At 43.3% G+C, this 18,617-nt stretch overlaps 2 protein-coding genes across 2 annotated transcripts in view; one reads left to right on the top strand and one right to left on the bottom strand.

Annotated features, from left to right (window-relative positions):
- Positions 1-7,018: 7,018 nt before the first annotated feature.
- Positions 7,019-16,973, top strand: ficd (FIC domain protein adenylyltransferase). Its single transcript, XM_078227036.1, has 2 exons — positions 7,019-7,326; positions 14,157-16,973. The coding sequence occupies exons 1-2, from the start codon at positions 7,095-7,097 to the stop codon at positions 15,236-15,238; spliced, it is 1,314 nt and encodes a 437-aa protein (XP_078083162.1). The 5' UTR covers positions 7,019-7,094; the 3' UTR covers positions 15,239-16,973.
- A 153-nt stretch (positions 16,974-17,126) lies between these two features.
- Positions 17,127-18,617, bottom strand: part of sart3 (spliceosome associated factor 3, U4/U6 recycling protein) — a 31,356-nt gene continuing 29,865 nt past the window's right edge. The window contains exon 18 of the mRNA XM_078227035.1: positions 17,127-18,436. Coding sequence (XP_078083161.1) covers positions 18,247-18,436 — 190 coding nt within the window. The 3' untranslated portion in view covers positions 17,127-18,246. The remainder of the gene's footprint in view (positions 18,437-18,617) is intronic.

The raw sequence follows: 18,617 nt of genomic DNA on the forward strand, positions 1-18,617 counted from the left end.
TGCAGAAGCCTACCATGGTGAACCTTATCAAACGCCTTACTAAAATCCATATATACCACGTCCACTGCCTTGCCCCCATCCACCTCCTTGGTCACTTTCTCAAAAAACTCAATAAGGTTAGTAAGGCACGACCTACCTGCCACAAAACCATGCTGACTATCACCTATCAATTCATTACTCTCCAAATAACTATAAATCCTATCCCTTATAATTTTTTCCAACATCTTGCCGACAACAGAAGTGAGACTCACCGGTCTATAATTCCCGGGGAAGTCTCTGTTCCCCTTCTTAAACAATGGGACAACATTCGCTAACCTCCAATCTTCTGGTACTATACCAGAGGCCAACGACGACCTGAAGATCAGAGCCAGAGGCTCTGCAATCACTTCTCTTGCCTCCCAGAGAATCCTTGGATAAATCCCATCCGGACCAGGGGATTTATCTATTTTCAGACCCTCCAGAATATCCTGCACATCCTCCTTATCAACTGTAATACTGTCTATTCTACTCCCCTGCAACCCAGTGTCCTCCTCAGCTATATTCATGTCCCCTTGCGTGAACACCGAAGAGAAATATTGGTTCAATGCTTCACCAATCTCCTCCGGTTCCACACATAACTTCCCTCTGCCATCTATAACTGGCCCTAAACTTGCCCTAACCAACCTTCTGTTCTTGACATACCTATAGAACGCCTTAGGATTCTCTTTAACCCTATCCGCCAAAGTCTTCTCATGTCCCCTTTTAGCCCTTCTAAGCTCGCTCTTCAACTCCCTCTTAGCCAATCTAAAGCTTTCTAGTGCACTACCCGAGTGCTCACGTCTCATCCGAACATAAGCCTCCTTTTTCTTTTTAACCAACAAAGAAACTTTTTTGGTGCACCACGGTTCCCTAGCCCTACCAATTCCTCCTTGCCTGACAGGGACATACCTATCACAGACTCGCAGTAGCTGCTCCTTGAAAAAACTCCACATGTCGGACGTTCCCAGTCCCTGTAATCTCCTAGTCCAACCTATGTTTCCTAATTCTCTCCTAATAGCCTCATAATTACCCTTCCCCCAGCTAAAACCACTGGCCCGAGGTTCATGCCTATCCCTTTCCATCACTAAGGTGAACGTAACCGAATTGTGGTCACTATCACCAAAATGCACACCAACTTCCAAGTCTAGCACCTGGTCTGGCTCATTTCCCAGCACCAGATCCAATATAGCCTCACCTCTAGTTGGCCTGTCTACATACTGAGTCAAAAAACCTTCCTGCACGCTTTGAACAAAAACTGACCCCTCTAACGAGCTAGAGCTATAACAATTCCAGTCAATATGAGTCAAGTTAAAATCCCCCATAACAATTGCCCTATTACTTTCACTCCTAAGCAGGATTGACTCCGCAATCCTTTCCTCAACCTCTCTAGAACTTTTAGGAGGTCTATAAAAGACTCCCAACAGGGTGACCTCTCCTCTCCTATTTCTAATCTCCGCCCATACTACCTCAACAGATAAGTCCTCATCAAACCTCCTCTCTGACACTGTGATACAATCTCTGACCAATAATGCTACCCCTCCCCCTCTTCTACCTCCTTCCCTACTTCGACTAAAACATTTGAACCCCGGGACCTGCAGCATCCATTCCTGCCCCTGCTCTATCCATGTCTCTGAAATAGCCACAACATCGAAGTCCCAGGTACTGATCCACGCTGCAAGTTCACCCACTTTATTGCGAATACTCCTGGCATTGAAGTATACACATTTCAAACCCTGCTCCACCCCACCTCTGCAATGCCGTGCATTGCAGTCCCCATCCATGCATCCCTCACTTTCAGCCCCACTACTCAGGATCCCTCCCCCCCCCCCGAATCAGTTTAAACCTCCCTGCATGGCCTTAGCAAATTTACCCCCCAGGATATTGGTCCCCTTCTGATTAAGGTGTAGACCATCCTTCTCATAGAGGTCACACCTTCCCCAGTACGAGCCCCAATTGCTTAAGTACCTGAACCCCTCCCTCCTGCACCATCCCCTCAGCCATGAATTCAAACCTTCCCTCTCCCTATTCCTCTCTAAACTATCCCGTGGTACAGGCAAGAGTCCAGAGATAACCACTCTGTCAGTCTTGGCCTTTAGTTTCCACCCCAACTCCATAAATCCCTGCCTAATATCCCCTTCCCCTATCCTCCCTATGTCGTGTGTCCCCACATGTACAATAACTTGTGGTTTATCTCCCTCCCCCCTAAGAGTCCTGAATACCCTGTCAGACACATCCCGGACCCCAGCCCCTGGTAGGCAACACACCAACCCTGAGTCCCTACCTTTAGTTCCGACCCTCCCATCTGTCCCCTTAATTGTGGAGTCCCCAATCACAAGGCCCAGTCTTTTACAGCCCCTAACCACCTGAGCTTTCTCACTCGGCTCACCCCCAGAGATCTGCTCTCTATGCTCAGTTGATTCCTCCTCAACTGTAGCCTCCAGCACCGAAAACCTATTATGGAGGGGAACCGCCCCAGGGGATTGTCTTCCCGATTGCTTCTTACCCCTCCTCCTGGCATTGACCCAAGCCTCATTTCTAGGAGTTACTATTTCTCTATAACTCCTATCAACTTCCACCTCCGCCTCCCGAATTATGCGGAGTTCCTCTAACTCCCCCTCCATCTCCTTTACACGCTCCTCCAGAAGCTGCAATCTAATGCACTTCTTACAACTAAAATCTCCTGAAACACTACTGGATTTCCTCACCACATACATCCCACAGGAGATGCAGCATACTGCCTGAACTGCCATCCCTGAAGCCATTACCAGCAAGAAAAAAAGAAAACAAAAAACTTCCCCACACTTATAATTAGGTTAGAGGAGGATGGAAGGGTGGGATCCTCTACCAGTGTAGAGGATCGGGTATCTCCTCTGCACCAATTTATAGGGCTAGGGGCCCGAGAGAAAAAAAAACTACAGCTACCGGCAGGCTTCGCGATGCGGCCTTCCGGTTTCCGTTAATTACAAAAAACCTCCCGAAAATTAGACAAAAAAAACCCCAGAATTTACTCACAGTCCGCGCTCTCTCTCTCACCGCTCACAGTCTCCACCCCGCAGGTCCGCTCCCAGAGGAACACTGAGGCCGATACCCCGATCCTGTTACTGCAGGATTTCTGCCTTCACATCACCCTATCTCATTTATTTTTGGGAATAAACATAATGTGGACTTCTAAGTAACCTTTTATTATATTTGAATGCAACAAATTTCACTTTACTTTCCGTTAATGTGTGATGATGCCCATACCAAGGGATTTTACACATCATCTGTTGGTTATACTAAGTCCCTTGATACCACTGTGCACATTAAGGACTCCAAACCGTGCTAATCAATTTGAATAAAGATTTGAGGAGAGCAGGTTAATGATGCTTTTGTGGGGTTGATGTGGTTTCCGGATGCTACACCCAACAATGGGCATTTTGAATTAAGATAACCTTCCATGGCAAACTTGGTAATATTTTTTTTAAATGCTAGCAAGCCTGGCACCTTTTGTAATAAGAAGCACAGTTAACATTTCTGGTCAGTGACCTTTCAGGTAAGTAGCTGGTTAAACTCTACCAGTACTCTTGGATATCTAAGGCTTGGGCTTGGTCAATTTATGGAGGCATGTGACTTTACAGGCAGTGTGCGCTTCATGTTGGGCAAACAGAAACTCTACCTGTGAGAATTTATCAGTAGTTTGATTGAAGACTCTAATACGTGGCAGTGGGTTTGTGCTCATGACAGACATCAAGTTGATCAAAGACAACCTCTGAGAAATTGAGTTGATTATGAAATATTATTGATTTTAATTCCAGTATATTTTTGTCAACTGAAAATGAGACATTGCTAAAATTTATTGAAAGAACCCAGGTAATTGAATATTTAGCAAATAGGATTGATTGGATACAGTAACTTACCAATATAATATTTAATAGTATTTACCCACGAAGTTTTCTATGTCTTCCAGGTCAGTACTTCGAAACCAGTTTTTTTATCTTTTTACATAAAATGTTGGACCTATGTCTAAGCGTGAGATAGGTTTGCTTCAATTTTGGTACTTCATGCATGTCACAGAAAAATGGTATTTAGTAGCTTGGGAGCATTGAAATACATCGACCAAATAGTTCCCTAAAAACCAGCAAGCTTTTCCACTCCTTTCTTGACTGCTTGTCCTCTGACACTTCGACCAAGAGCAAAGACTTCCCATTCTGCTTTTTTAAATTCATTTGTGGGACATGGGCATTGCTGGCTGGCCAACATTTATTGCCCATCCCTTGTTGAGAGTCAACCACACTGCTGTGGCTCGAATCACATGTAGGCCAGACCAGGTAAGGACAGCATATTTTCTTCGCTAAAGGACATTACCACGGTTCACCAATCAGAAGACTCTTAATTCCAGTTATTTTTTATTGAATTCAAATTGCGCCATTTAACATGGCGGGATTCAAACCCAGGTCCCCAGAATATTTGCTGAATTTCTGGATTAATAGTCTAGCGATAATACCATTAGGCCATTGCCTCCTCTTGCTTCCAATTCATCTACTCTAATCCCAGTGATTGGAAGTTTCGCTTGTAGACATCTTTGTATTACAGACAAGGGTGACATGTTAGTTTTGTGCTGATAGCACAACTTGTCATAGAGGATGTCTTTGGGGATGCAGCTGCCATTCATTCGGCTTGTGTGACCCTGCCAACAGCATTGCCACTGTCTCAGTAGGGCAAACATCAGTGGGGTTCCTGCCTCCTAGTGCACTTCATATTTGGCAATAATCCTAAACAATTTAATAGAATAAATGATGCATCTATATGTATATTGACTATGCGAGCTGCTAATAGCTTAGACTATTAGATGCCAAGATTTAAACAGCTGAGTTTTTCTGTGAACCTTAATGGGATTTCAATACTTGTCAATTATATTCAAGTGACTTACGTGTACAAGACTGACCAAATCAAACAGGCTTTTTGACTTGAGCCAAGCTCTTTTCACCCAGCCAAACAAGCAAACCTGATATCAATTTTTTATTTGTTGTTGGGATCTGAGCAATGAAGAGAAGGAGAATTTTTTGCCATAAGTCCACTATTAATTGCAGTAGTTTTCTTCGGTTCTGTGATTATTTTTCTCTCTGCAGGTCTTCTGTTCCTTCACGTTTGGGGCTAGTATGGGCAGTGAATGGATAGCTTCCAGATCTCATTGCATGACGCACTCTCAAATAAAGTTTCAACCAGGTGCACTTTTTAAAAGGATGAATTTTAAAATTCAGTGGTGGGACATGGGTGGCGTTGGCTAGCCAGCATTTATTGCCCTTGAAAAGGGGGTGGTAAGCTACCACCTTGAAATGCTAATACAACTGAATGGCTTGCTAGGCCAGTTCAGAGGGCAGTTAAGTCAACTACCTTGCTGTGGCTCTGTCGTCACGTGTAGCCTAGACCAGGTAAGGACAGCAAATTTCCTTCCCTAAAGGATATTAGTAAACCAGATGGTGTTTTTTTTTGAAAAATCAACAGTGGTTTCATGGTCATTAGTAGATTCTTAATTCCAGATTTTTTTACTGAATTCAAATTCCATCATGGGCCGTGGCAGGATTCAAACCCAGGTCACCTGAGCATTAGCTAAATTTCTGGATTGATAATTTAGTGATAATACCACATTGAAAATGCTGGAAATGCTCAGCAAGTCTGACTGTTTATTGAATGAGGATTTGCCTGGACTTTCCCACCACGTCCTGGCATGGTGGTACAATGCATAGCACTACTGCCTCACTGCACCATGGACCTGGGTTTGATTCCCGGCTTGGGTGCCTGTGTGGAGTCTGTCCGTTCTCCCCGTGTCTGCGTGGGTTTCCTCCCACAGTCCGAAAGATATGTTGGTTAGGTGATTATGATGTGGAGATGCCGGCGTTGGACTGGGGTAGACACAGTAAGAAGTCTCACAACACCAGGTTAAAGTCCAACAGGTTTACCGATGGATGGACCGCTGAGCAGAGACTGATAGCCAAGTTCCCCACACGAGGACAGCCTCAACCGGGATCTTGGGTTCATGTCACACTATCTATAACCCCCATAACGACTTGCCTGGGCTTGCAAAATCTCACTAACTGTCCTGTTTGGAGACAATACACATCTCTTTAACCTGTGTTTAACCCTCTCTCCACTCACATTGTACCTTTAAGACTTGATTACCTGTAAAGACTCTCATTCCAATCATTATTTTCATAGAAATCATAGAAACCCAACAGTGCAGAAACAGGCCATTTGGCCCATCAAGTCTGCACCGACCACAATTCCACCCAGGCCCTACCCCCATATCCCTACATATTTACCCGCTAATCCCTCTAACCTACACATCTCAGGACACTAAGGGGCAATTTTAGCATAGCTGATCAACCTAACCCTTGGACTGTGGGAGGAAACCGGAGCACCCAGAGGAAACCCACGCAGACACGAGGAGAATGTGCAAACTCCACACACTGACCCAAGCCGGGAATCGAACCCAGGTCCCTGGAGCTGTGAAGCAGCAGTGCTAACCACTGTGCTACCGTGCCGCCCCAATTTTGTAAATTGAGTTTGTGAATAGAACTCCCATCACCTGACGAAGGGGCAGCAAGCGCTCCGAAAGTTAGTGGCTTTTGCTACCAAATAAACCTGTTGGACTTTAACCTGATGTTGTGAGACTTCTTACTGTGGTTAGGTGCATTGGCCAGGGTAAATTCTCCCTCGGTGTACCCGAACAGGGGCTGGAGTGTGGCGACTAGGGGATTTTCACAGTAACTTCATTGCAGTGTTAATGTAACATGACACTTGTGACACTAAACACTTTTAAAATCCCATTGTTGATGTAACTCTGCCAGTGGCAGTTTGGAGCATGCGCAGATAACTGACAGGTCCCTGGGTGGTGATTGGCTGAGTGTTGCCGACGTCTCTGTCCTTCATTGGCTAACGCTTTGATTGACATCTGTGTAGTCCAATGAGCGGCTAGGAAGGGCCGCCCCCGTCCTCCAGCTGACCAATGAGCGGTGAGGGGGGCGGGGCGAGCTGGCGATGACTCGGGGCCCTGGCGGCAGCGGCGGGCGAGCGGCAGCCCAGCAGCAGCGCTGGCGATGGGCCTGAGCGGCAAGCGGGTGTCGGTGGCGGCGGCGGCCGCCGTGCTGCTCGGCTCGCTGACCGCGGTGCTTCTGCCGCAGCTCCGGGGCGGCCTGTGGTCGCTGCGATGCCGCCTCCTGGAGGTGGGCCTGGGCGAGGACCCCATCACCGGCCTCAGCCTGACCTACAGCGGAGTGGAGCTGAGCCAGCTGGAGGAGGCCTGGTCCCTCCGGCAGAAAGCGGGGCCAGGTAGGAGCTATGGGGGAAGGGGGCGACCGGGATCCGCGGCTCGGCCCTACTTCGCTGCCGGTTAAGGGCGGGAAGGAGCCGCAGACAGACCCCCCCATGGAGTAGCTGCTCCCCCCTCGCAGTGACTCCCCTGGCTTCTGCCTGGACACTTACTGCCCTCGGACACTCACTGCCCTCGGACACTCAGTGCTGAGTTCCCTCAGCAACTTAAATACAAAATAGAAGGATGCTGGAATCTGAAACAAAAGCAGAAAATGCTGGAAACGCTCAGCATCTGTGGAGAAAGGAGCAGTCAGTGTTTCCAGTCTGGAGGAGAGTCTTTATCTCTTGTTTCTCTCTCCCCACAGATGCTACCAGACCTGCTGAGTGTTGCCAGCACTTTCTGTTCTTGTTTCCTTAGCAACTCGTTGCTCCTTTACCTCCACATTGGAAATCAGCAATCTGCATTTACGTGGCACCCTGACTGTGGAGGTGGTGGCCGCGGTGTGGTGGTATTGTCGCTGGACTCGTGATCCAGAGACCAAAAGAAAAAATGCTGGAAAATCTCAGCAGGTCTGGCAGCATCTGTCAGGAGAGAAAAGAGCTGACGTTTCGAGTCCAGGTGACCGTTTGTCAAAGCTGATCCAGAGACCTAGGGTAATGCACAGGGGACCCAGGTTCAAATCTGCCACAGTGGGACTTGAATTCAATAAAAATAAGAAGGCTTACAATTATGAAATGATTGTCATAAAAGCCAATCTGGTTCATTTGTGTCCTTTAGGGAAAGGAAATCTATCGTCCTTATCTGGTCTGACTTGTATGGTTAACTCTTAAATGTTCTCAGGGATGGACAATAAACGTTGGCCCAGCCAGCGATGCCCACATCCCATGAACGAATAAAAATATTGGAGCAAAACTTCACCTTTTGCCACTGAGACAAAGGGTGGCCGAAAGTTTGTTCAAAGAGGTAGGTTTTGAAGAGAGACTTAAAGGGGTATAAACAGGATGGAGAGGTTGAGGGAAAGAATTCCAGAAGTTACACAGTTTGAGACACAGCGGCCAGTGGTGGGGTGATGGAACCAAAAGAGAAAATGCTGGAAAATCTTAGCAGATCTGGCAGCATCTGTCAGGAGAGAAAAGACCTGACATTTCGAGTCCAGATGACCCTTTGTCAAAGCTTTTGGGGTGATGGAAGTTGGGGATGGATTGACCAGTATCGGAGGAATGCAGCATTACTTTTTAAGGTTATGAGGCTGGAGGAAGTGAGAGAGATTGGGAATGGCAAAGGCTTTGAAGGATTTGAAGAGAAAAATGGGAATTTTAACATTTGAGGGACCAGTAACCCGTGTAGGTCAGCGAGCACTGGATGAATGGTATTTGGTGCAAGTTCAGATGCAGGCAGTAGAGTTTGTGTTGAATGCAGGTTTAAGTTGGAAGACTGACCAAGCAGCCACCAGTTGGCCCTTTAAGTTACTGTTGGCCCTTTAAGTTACTGCACAAAATAATTTAAAAGGCCCACACGTTTAAATAAATTGCCCGCGCACACAAAGAAAAATTAACAGCCCTCTTGATCTGAAGGTAACAGAATCCATCGATTATACTTCAGAGCTGAGGGAGGGCAGAAATGCAGAGTGTTGCAGAGCTGGGATTATCCAGCTGTAAACTGTTCCAGATGGCTGCTATCTGTCCAATCTGAGAATTTTTTTATACACGTGTCCTAAAGTAATTTTCCATTTGGGATATACTATTGATTGTGTTGACAATTTGCGCTGTGTTGCTTATCTGACAAGCTATGTGACTATAACAGATTGAATTTTATAATGGTTTAAAAATGAATTTTAAATATTTTATAATGTTTTAAAAACGACCAGAAGTGCTTTCTTTTGAAATTGTTGTTTACCCCTCTATAGAACAGGAAATTGTCTTGGCACGTCCTCTGCAGTTGGGGAACTGGTAACTAGTCATTTTTCGGATGATTCACTTCTTAGTTAATAAGCGTGAATGGTGACAGAAAACCTAAATAAGTGCAATGTGAGAAGCATAGCTTCCCTTTGGCCTGTGAGGATCAAGTGTCCTTTTAAAATAAAGTAATTGCGCGCTCTCATTCAACCTAACTGTTGCTGTGATTCAGTCAGATATAATGACCACTGCAATGGTGGGCCTGTCACAGACGTCTATATGCTGCCCAGTATCAAGTCGAATTGCTGTCGGAACATCATTCTTCGTTCCATGTGATTGTCTTGGCAGATACCTAAGAAATAGTTCTAGCCTTCTTTGAAAAGTTTAAATACTGCAACATTTATCCAATCAATTTCTAACACTTTCCCAGCTGCTGTAATTTGTCAGTTTTAAGTGCCTTTGCCTGGTTCTGTGCTGAACCATATGGCATTTATGAATTGACCCATCAGATAAAGTCTACAAATTTTGCTTTCTGTTTTTCTGCCACTCTTTGAATACCCACAGGGCAGATAATTTGTTCCCGATTTCTACAATCAGGTATTTGACTTAAGAGGAAAGGTTACTCAGGCTAGGCTTGTATCCACTGGAGTTTAGAAAAATTAAACGTGACTTGATTAAAGATCCCGAGAGGTCTGACAAATGGATGTAAAAAGGATGTTTCCTGTTATTGGAGAATTTAGAACTATGAGCAGGAGTAGGCCATTCGGCCCATCAAGCCTGCTCCACCATTCGATACAATCGTGATTGATCATCCACTTTAATGCTTTTTTCCCCTCACTATCCTCATATTCCTTTATATCATTGGTATTTAGAAACCTGTTAATCTCTGCTTTACACATACTCCGTGAAGGAGCTTCCCATTACCCTCTAAAAATTCCAAATATTCACAACTCTCTTGAGTAAAAAAAAATCTCATGTCTGTCCTAAGTGACTTGCCCTCTGTATTGAAATTGTGTCCCCTGGTTCTAGATTCTCCAACCAGGGAAAACATCTTAACTGCATCTACCTTCTCTATCCCTTTGCGCATTTTGTAGAATTTAATGAGACCACCTGTCATTCTTTTAAACTCTAGAGAATTCAGATCCAGTTTCTCCAATCTCTCTTCGTAGGACAGTCCCGCCATCCTGGGAAAAAGTCTGGTGAATCTTCATTGCTCTCCCTCTTTGACATTAATATCCTGCCTAAGGCAACGGGACCAAAACTGCAAGCACAACTCTAGGTGCAGATCCAACCTAATCAAGGTTCTATACAATTGGAGCATGACTTTGCTACTCCTGTACTCCGATTGCAATAAAGGCTAACATAATTAGCCTTCCTAATTGCTTGCTGCACCGGCATGTTAGCTTTCAGTGAGTGACTTATGGACGAGGACACCCAGGTCCTTTTGTACATCTACACTTTCTAAACTCTTACCATTTAAGAAATACTCTGCGCATGTATTTCTCCTACCAAAGTGGATAACCACACATCTTTCCACATTATATTCCAGCTGCCATGTTCTTGCCCACTCAATAAGTCTGTCCAAATCCTCTTGGCCTTTTTGCATTTTCCTTGCAACACGCACCCCCACCTAGCTTGATGTCATCTGTAAACTTGGAAATATTATATTTGGTCTCCACATTTAAATCATTGATATATGTTGTGAACCGTTGGGTTTCCCACTAGTTAACAGCCTGTCAATGTGAGAATTACTTGTTTGTTCCTACTTTCTGTTTTCTGTCTGTTAGCCAGTCCTTAATCCTGGCCAGCATATTGCCTCCTATCCCATGTGCTTTTATTTTGCTAACCAGCCTCCTAGGATGGACTTTATAAAAGCCTTCTGAAAATCCAGGTATACTGCGTCCACCGACTTCTCTTTATCAGTTCTGTTAATAACATCTTCAAATAAATTTCCAACAGGTTCATCAAGCATGATTTCCCATTCATCAATCCGTTGACTATGCCTAATCAGATCATTATTATCCACGTCCATTTATCAAATCCTTTATAATAGATTCTAGCATTTTCCCTACTGCTGATGTAAGAATAGCAGGTCTGTAGTTCCCTGTTTCCTTTCTCACTCCCCTCTTAAATAGTGGGCTGACATTTGCTACCTTCTGAGCTGCAGAAACTGTTCCAGAATCTGTAGCATTTTGGAAGATGATCACCAATGTACTCACTATCTTCATAGCTACCACATTCAACACAATGGAATGTAGAATGTCAGGTCCCGGTGCATTATCAGCGTTCAGTCCCCTTAATTCCTGCAATCCAACCTTCTTAATAATAATTTTCTTCAGTTCCTCATTCTCCCTAACCCCCGGATCTCTAATTCTGGGGAACTACTTGTATCTTCTTCAGTGAAGACGGACATAAGTAATCATTTAGCTTTACATACAAAGAAACATTTGATAATGGGTTTTTATGTTTTTTGCTAGTTTGCATTCATATTTTATTTTCCATTCCTCTATCAGTTTAAGCCTCTTAAAGTTTAAAGTTTGTTTATTAGTGTCACAAGTAGGCTTACAGTAACACTGCAATGAAGTTACTGTGAAAATCCCCTAGTCGCCACACTCCGGCGCCTGTTCGGGTACACTGAGTGAGGTCTTTCAGACAGTGGGAGGAAACCAGAGCACCCAGAGGAAACCCACACAGACACGGGGAAAACGTGCAGACTCCGCACAGTGACCCAAGCTGGGAATCGAACACGGGCCCCTGGTGCTATGAGGCAGCAGTGCTGGCCACTATGCCACCATGCCACCCTGTACCGCTCCTTTGCTGCACTCTAAAATTACTACTATTTCTGGAAACACGTTAGGCCTTTTCTTACGGTGGCACAGTGGTTAGCACTGCTGCCTCACAGGGCCAGGGACCCAGGTTCGATTCCCAGCTTGGGTCACTGTCTGTGTGGAGTTTGTACATTCTCCCCATGTCTGCGTGGGTTTCCTCCGGGTGCTCTGGTTTCCTCCGACAGTCTGAAAAACGTGCTGGTTAGGTGCATTGACCTGAATAGGCACCGGATTGTGGTGACTAGAGGAATTTCACAGTAACTCCATTGCAGTGTTAATGTAAGCCTTACTTGTGACTAATAAATAAACTTTACTTTTAATCTTGTACAAACCTTAACTTCCTTTGTTAACCGTCATTGACTGACATCTTTTTGGGTTTTTGTGCTTTGAAGGAATGTATACTTGCTGTAAACTATATGATAATTCTTTAAAGACAATCCATTGCTTGTGTATTTTAAACATTTTAATGATTTTTCCCAATCTACCTCAACAAATTTGATCCTCATATATTCATAATTTTCTTGTTCAAATTTAACACCCTGGCTTCAGATTGAATTACCTCACTTTCAAACATAGTGCAAACTTCTATCATAATATGGCCACTCATCCCTTAAGGTTCCTTCACAACAAGATTATTTCCCTTTATATGCAGAGGGAGACCATTCTGCCCACTGACTCTCTGGAAGAGCATCTTATCCAGGCTGACGAACCCGCCCTAACCCCACACATTTTACCATCACTAATCCACCTAACCTACACATCTTTGGACACTAAGGGGCAATTTAGCATAGCCAATCCACCTAACCTGCCATCTTTGGAGTGTGGGAGGAAACCGGAGCACCCAGAGGAAACCCACGTAGACATGGAAAGAATGTGCACACAGTCACACGAGGCCAGAATTGAACCCAGGTCTCTGGCGCTGTGGAGCAACAGTGCTAACCACTCTGTCAACGTGCTGCCACCCAACAAGGTCGATTATTTAAAGGCACAAATGGAGGTTAATGGCTATGATCTAATTGCCAATATGGAAATGTAGGGATGCTATGAATGCTGTTTGCATTCAGATTGGGTGCCCCAAACTTTGTCTTTTTGACATTTCACGTTCTAAGTTTAATCAATGTTCACCATTATTTTGCCTGCCTGCTAATTTCACTTACCACTTTTTTACTTCCCGTTACCAGCTTTACTTCCTTCCAATTTGAGCTACCCCTCAGCTTTTCATTCCCCAGACGAGCTAGTTTAAACCCTCAACAGCACTATCAAATCTCCCTGTGAGGATGCTAGTCCTGGTCCTGTTGAAGTGTAACCTGTACCACCTTGTACGGGTAACACCTGCCCCAGAACTGGTCCCAGAAATCTGATGCCCTCTCTCCTACACCAAATCTCCAGCCACATATTCAGTCAATCAATAATTCTATTCCTATGCTCACTAGCACGTGGCACGGGGAGTAATCCTGAGGTTACTGCTCTTGAGATCTCACATTTTCTTTCCTAATTCTCTAAAATCTGCTTTCAGGATCTCATCCCTCTTCTTAACTCTGTCATTGGTACCATTGTGGACCGTGACCTCTGGCTGTTCACCCATCCCCAGAATCTACTGCATCTGCTCCGTGACATCTTTGACCCTGGCACCAGAGAGCCAACATGCCAGCCCAGATTCACATTTGGTCACTCTTTAAAAATAAAGGGTCGCCCATTTAAGACAGAAATGATGAGAATTTTTTCTCAATGTTATGAATGTTTGGAACTCTTCTTCAAAGGGCAGTGGAAGCAGAGTCTTTGAATATTTTTAAGGCAGATGTAGATAGGTTCTTGTTCAGTAAGAGGTGAAATGTTATGAGTGGGAATGTAGGGGTGAGGTTACAATCAGATCAGCCATGATATTGAATGGCAGAGCAGGGTTGAGGGGCTGAGTGACTTACTCCTGTTCTCAATTTATATGTTTGCAAAGTACATGTTGCAGTCTGCAGGGCTCAATGTAATGGGTTACAGTTGGCTGAGGATCTGATTGGGTTAATGTGTTGCCAGGTAGTAATTCTATTACAAAATGTCCACAAATCAGGCTCGGTACAATACATGGTACATTTGGCTCCATCTAAATTATAAATTGATTTTTAATTTCAGAAATCCAGTTAGAAGCTAAAGCTGCTCTGCACCAGGCTCTGGAGATGAAACGTCTGGGGAAGCGAGAGAAGGCATACAGACTATTCATGCATTCCCTCAACATGGACCCCAATTATGTTGATGCTTTGAATGAATTGGGTGTCTTCATGGAAGAGGAGAAGGATGTTATTCAGGCTGACCATTTATATACAAAAGCTCTGACTATTTCTCCATGTGACGAGAAGGCACTGGTCAACCGTGACAGGACATTGCCATTGGTGGAAGAAATTGACCAAAAACAATTTAGTATTATTGACCGAAAAGTTAAAAAATTGATGGCGATACCCAAAGGAAATGCAGCACTGCATCGTGTAATGGAAGAAAGTTATTACCATCATATTTATCACACTGTGGCTATTGAAGGGAATACACTGACCCTGTCTGAGATTAGGCACATCATAGAAACAAGATATGCCGTGCCTGGGAAAAGCCTGGTAGAACAGAATGAAGTTATAGGAGTTGATGCAGCCATGAAATATCTCAACAAGTCTTTAGTATCCAGAATCGGATCCGTTAATATTGATGATATTTTACAGATTCACAAAAGAGTTTTAGGATACGTTGACCCTGTAGAAGCTGGAAGATTTCGCACCAATCAAGTCTTTGTGGGTCACCACATCCCTCCCCATCCAAGGGATGTAAGGAAACAAATGCAGGAGCTGATCCAGTGGTTAAATTCTGAAGAAGCCATGAGTCTACATCCTGTTGAATTTGCTGCTCTTGCACATTATAAACTCGTCTACATCCATCCCTTTGTAGATGGGAACGGAAGGACAGCCCGATTACTTATGAATCTTATTCTGATGCAGGCAGGTTACCCACCTGTCACCATTCGCAAGGAGCAGCGAGCTGAGTATTACAGTGCATTAGACTTGGCCAACGAGGGAGATGTAAGGCCATTTATTCGTTTTATTGGAAAATGTACAGAAATGACACTTGACTTACTGCTGATCGCAACAGCTGATCACCCTGTTGATAAAGGTTTACCTGAAGCCAATCCCAACCATTCAGATTATACACAAACAATTCTAATTAAAAGCTAACCGGTCTTTTTGTTCCACACCCTTATTTATAGATTCTGGTTGAGTTAGTGTGAAAATTGCTGGTCTAAACTTTAGTTAAATTCATTTAGAAACTTGCCAAGTTCTCCCCCTGACCAGTTGTTCATGTTTGGCTTTTGCTTGGCTTGATCAGGAGATCCTGAAGTAGTCGTGCAAGTTTGTTTTTTTGCTTTTGCAATGCTAGTTACTTACCAGCATGGATCTGCAGATTAAAGCTGCCTGAAAAGCCTTGAGCCTAATTTGAGGTATTCTGGGTTATTTTGAGATGAATTATACTGCCTGTGATTTAAACTGGTCACATTCTGTTGCCACAAATTAGGTGGGACTGCATTTTTTAGGTTGTTTTATGATCCACACTGTCTCTCCTATCCCCAATTGTAAGTGTTTATTTTACAGTGCCAATCTTTTCATGCTCTGTGTATGCTTTATTTGAATATTGTGAACATAGTGACAGATTGGATTACATGTATTTCCAACAGCAAAGTAAAATGTCATGCCCACAATTTGGAGAGAGGGAATCTGCAAGAGGCTGGAACACTTGAGGTTTGGGGGGAGAGGGGGGAAATAAATAAGAAGTGCAAATTCTTGCCACCACTGCCTAGGCAGCAGCTTTGTTTACTTGCGTTGGCTCATGTAGCTCACTCCGAGGAACTCCGGCATCTTTGTTTTGAGAAAGTGAATTCATATTTAGTGTCATGAAGTAAGAAATTCCTTGTTTTGGTGGCTTGAAATCTTTAGCACAGCTATAGAATTTCACTGGGTTTATCCAACCAGCCTGGTTCTTGTTAAAATTGCAGCATGTAGTGAAGCTGGGACGGGTGTTCTGATATATCTCTCCATCCTTTGTTTAAGCCAAACAGTACTAATTGTAGATTGCAAAGCACAGTTCTAAAATGCCAAAAGATTATTAGTATGCATTGTTGAAATTTATCCAGCACTCAGATTCCTGGAGTGTTAGTTGCAGGCAATTATGCTATTTAAGGAACTGAGAGATCCACATTATTCCTTCAAATCATCAGTTGCTGTGGCTACAGGAGAAACTATTCTTGTTTCACTGTTTCTAGTGGTCTTTTAATTAAAATCTTGCACTTGAGAAATCAAAATCAATAGGATTAGAATCAAAGGATCAGTGTGAACAGACTTTGTTGGACAATAACCCAATTGGCCAGTGAGATGTTTGTGAATTGAAATTGCACTTTGTATAAATAGACCTTATTTAAACAAGTTAAAACATAGAATATATATATATAGTATTTAAGATGTAAAAAATAAAATATTTTGCCATCAATGATAGCCTTGAGGTTTTTTTTTGTAAGCAGGAACTAGGGATTGAGGGGGGGGGAATGCATATGGCCAAAATGTTTCTTTTGAGGGATTTAATTTGGCAGTGACTGACCTGAAAATCCAATTTCAACTTGTACCTCTGCAGCAAAACTTGAAACAATGTGGTTTGAGAAATACTTGTGCTAATTCTTTTGCTTTGTCAAGAATGACCAATCAGAGAGGGTTATTGCAGATCGAAGAGCTTATTTGGGGTGGGAAAAATTCTTGCCTTCAAATCATCTGTCAGGCTGACTAATTGTCAACAGCACCCTGACCTACCTACAGTAGGAGGCAAGTTCTAATGAAAGCTCACTGATAAGTGTTGTTAACTTTCTTTCTTCACCGATGTTGCCTGCTTGCTGAATATTCCAGCATTTTGTTTTTATTTCAGATTTCCACAAGCTGCAGTTTGTACTTATAGCCTGTTTGAAGATTACTGAATCTGCCATATTCAGCTGATTTGATTTTAATTTTAACCAGTTGTCACCTACAAGCCAAAGCTGTCATTTTATTTTTGCATTCTTTCTCTCGCTCTCCCACCACACACCTGCCCAGTCTAAATATTTTCTAAAAGGATGTGGACTGAGTGATGTTCACTACCCTTTTGGGAAGAAAGTGAGGAAACATGGAACAAAGCGATATTGTTTCTTGGGCTATTAACTTCCATTCTAAGCCTAAGTGCAGTCAAGGACAGAGATTCACCATCTTTCAAGGTAGTCTTGTGCTTTACAGCAAATTAATACTTCTGAAGTGAAGTCAATATTGTGAAAAACTTGCACACGCAGTCCCACAAACAGCAATATGATAATGACTAGATCATAGTGATATTGGCTGAAGGATAAATATCGGTAAACTCTTCTGCTCTTCAAAGTAGCGTAATTTAATCTTTTACATCCATGCAAGGCAGCAGAGGAAGACTTGGTTTAACACCTCGTCTGAATGAGAGTTCAGCACTCAGTACTGCACCAAGCATCAACCAAGATTTTACACACAAATCCTTGGAGTGAAACTTAAGCATGACAAAGCCAAGAGTGAGCCCCAGACGAGTTCTAATTTCTGGTACAGAATCAATAGTGAAAGGATAGATTTGTACCTTGTTTTAAACAGCTTTAATTAAGCACATTGCTTTCACTTTGAACCAATGGAATTTTCTTATAAACCCAATCTTAATCCTCTGTGATCTTAACTGGTGGATCCGAAACATGATCTTTAACCAATGTTGCATTACAATGCAAATATATAAAATATCACAGCAATATATCAAAAGGTGAAGTTAAAGTAACAATGAAATGGTCCCAGTGATCCTGCTGTAACATACACAGTTCTTTGCCAAAAAACGTGAAACAACAGTGGCTTCCAGGACCCATGTTTAAAACTAACCAAGTAGCAGTTACAAAACACAATATTGTAAATAAAACAGACATACAAGCCATTCTCTGTGAATACATAAGAGCAACTGCTTAAAAAACTTACGGAGAAAAGCAACATGGAGCTTCCATCAAGGATATTTTTTAACACTTGTCAAACTCTTTAAAAAATTATTTACATTTCAGTACGGCTCATCAGAATCCTTAACTTTACGCCCAACGATGCAAATTGTTTCTTAAAGACAGTTCACATTTTTTCTTGATGTTCAGCAGTCTAGCCATGAATGCTGTAATCACAAGTTACTTTTTCAGCAGCATCTTTGCAAAGTCTGCATTGGTCATCTTTTTGGTCTCTCCCATTACAGAGGAATCGCCTTTCGAGTTGCCATCCTGTTCCCTCAATGTACCATTTTCAGTATTTGCTTCAGATACAGGCAAGCGCTGTAATGCACGAGGTACAAGTGCAAGTTGCGTTCGACCTTTGCCCCTCCTAGAAGAATATCAGCATTAATGAGAGAGTTCACATGGGTCAACATGCAGTTCCAAACTTGACAATTTAGCAGGTTCTGGGCACATTTTCATCTTCAAGCCCGATTTAAAGGATTTTTGGCGACATTCACACTTATTTCAGTTTTCTATTTTTACGTCAAGGCTCCCATTCAGCCACCCAC

The sequence above is a fragment of the Mustelus asterias genome, chromosome 13, assembly GCF_964213995.1.
Source record: "Mustelus asterias chromosome 13, sMusAst1.hap1.1, whole genome shotgun sequence".
In the NCBI taxonomy this organism is placed as follows: domain Eukaryota; kingdom Metazoa; phylum Chordata; class Chondrichthyes; order Carcharhiniformes; family Triakidae; genus Mustelus; species Mustelus asterias.

Coding starts and splice junctions, on each gene's coding strand:
- ficd (XM_078227036.1), top strand. CDS start 7,095: ATGGGCCTGAGCGGCAAGCGGGTGTCGGTGGCGGCGGCGGCCGCCGTG. Junction 7,327..14,156: donor CCGGCAGAAAGCGGGGCCAG/GTAGGAGCTATG, acceptor TTTTAATTTCAG/AAATCCAGTTAGAAGCTAAA.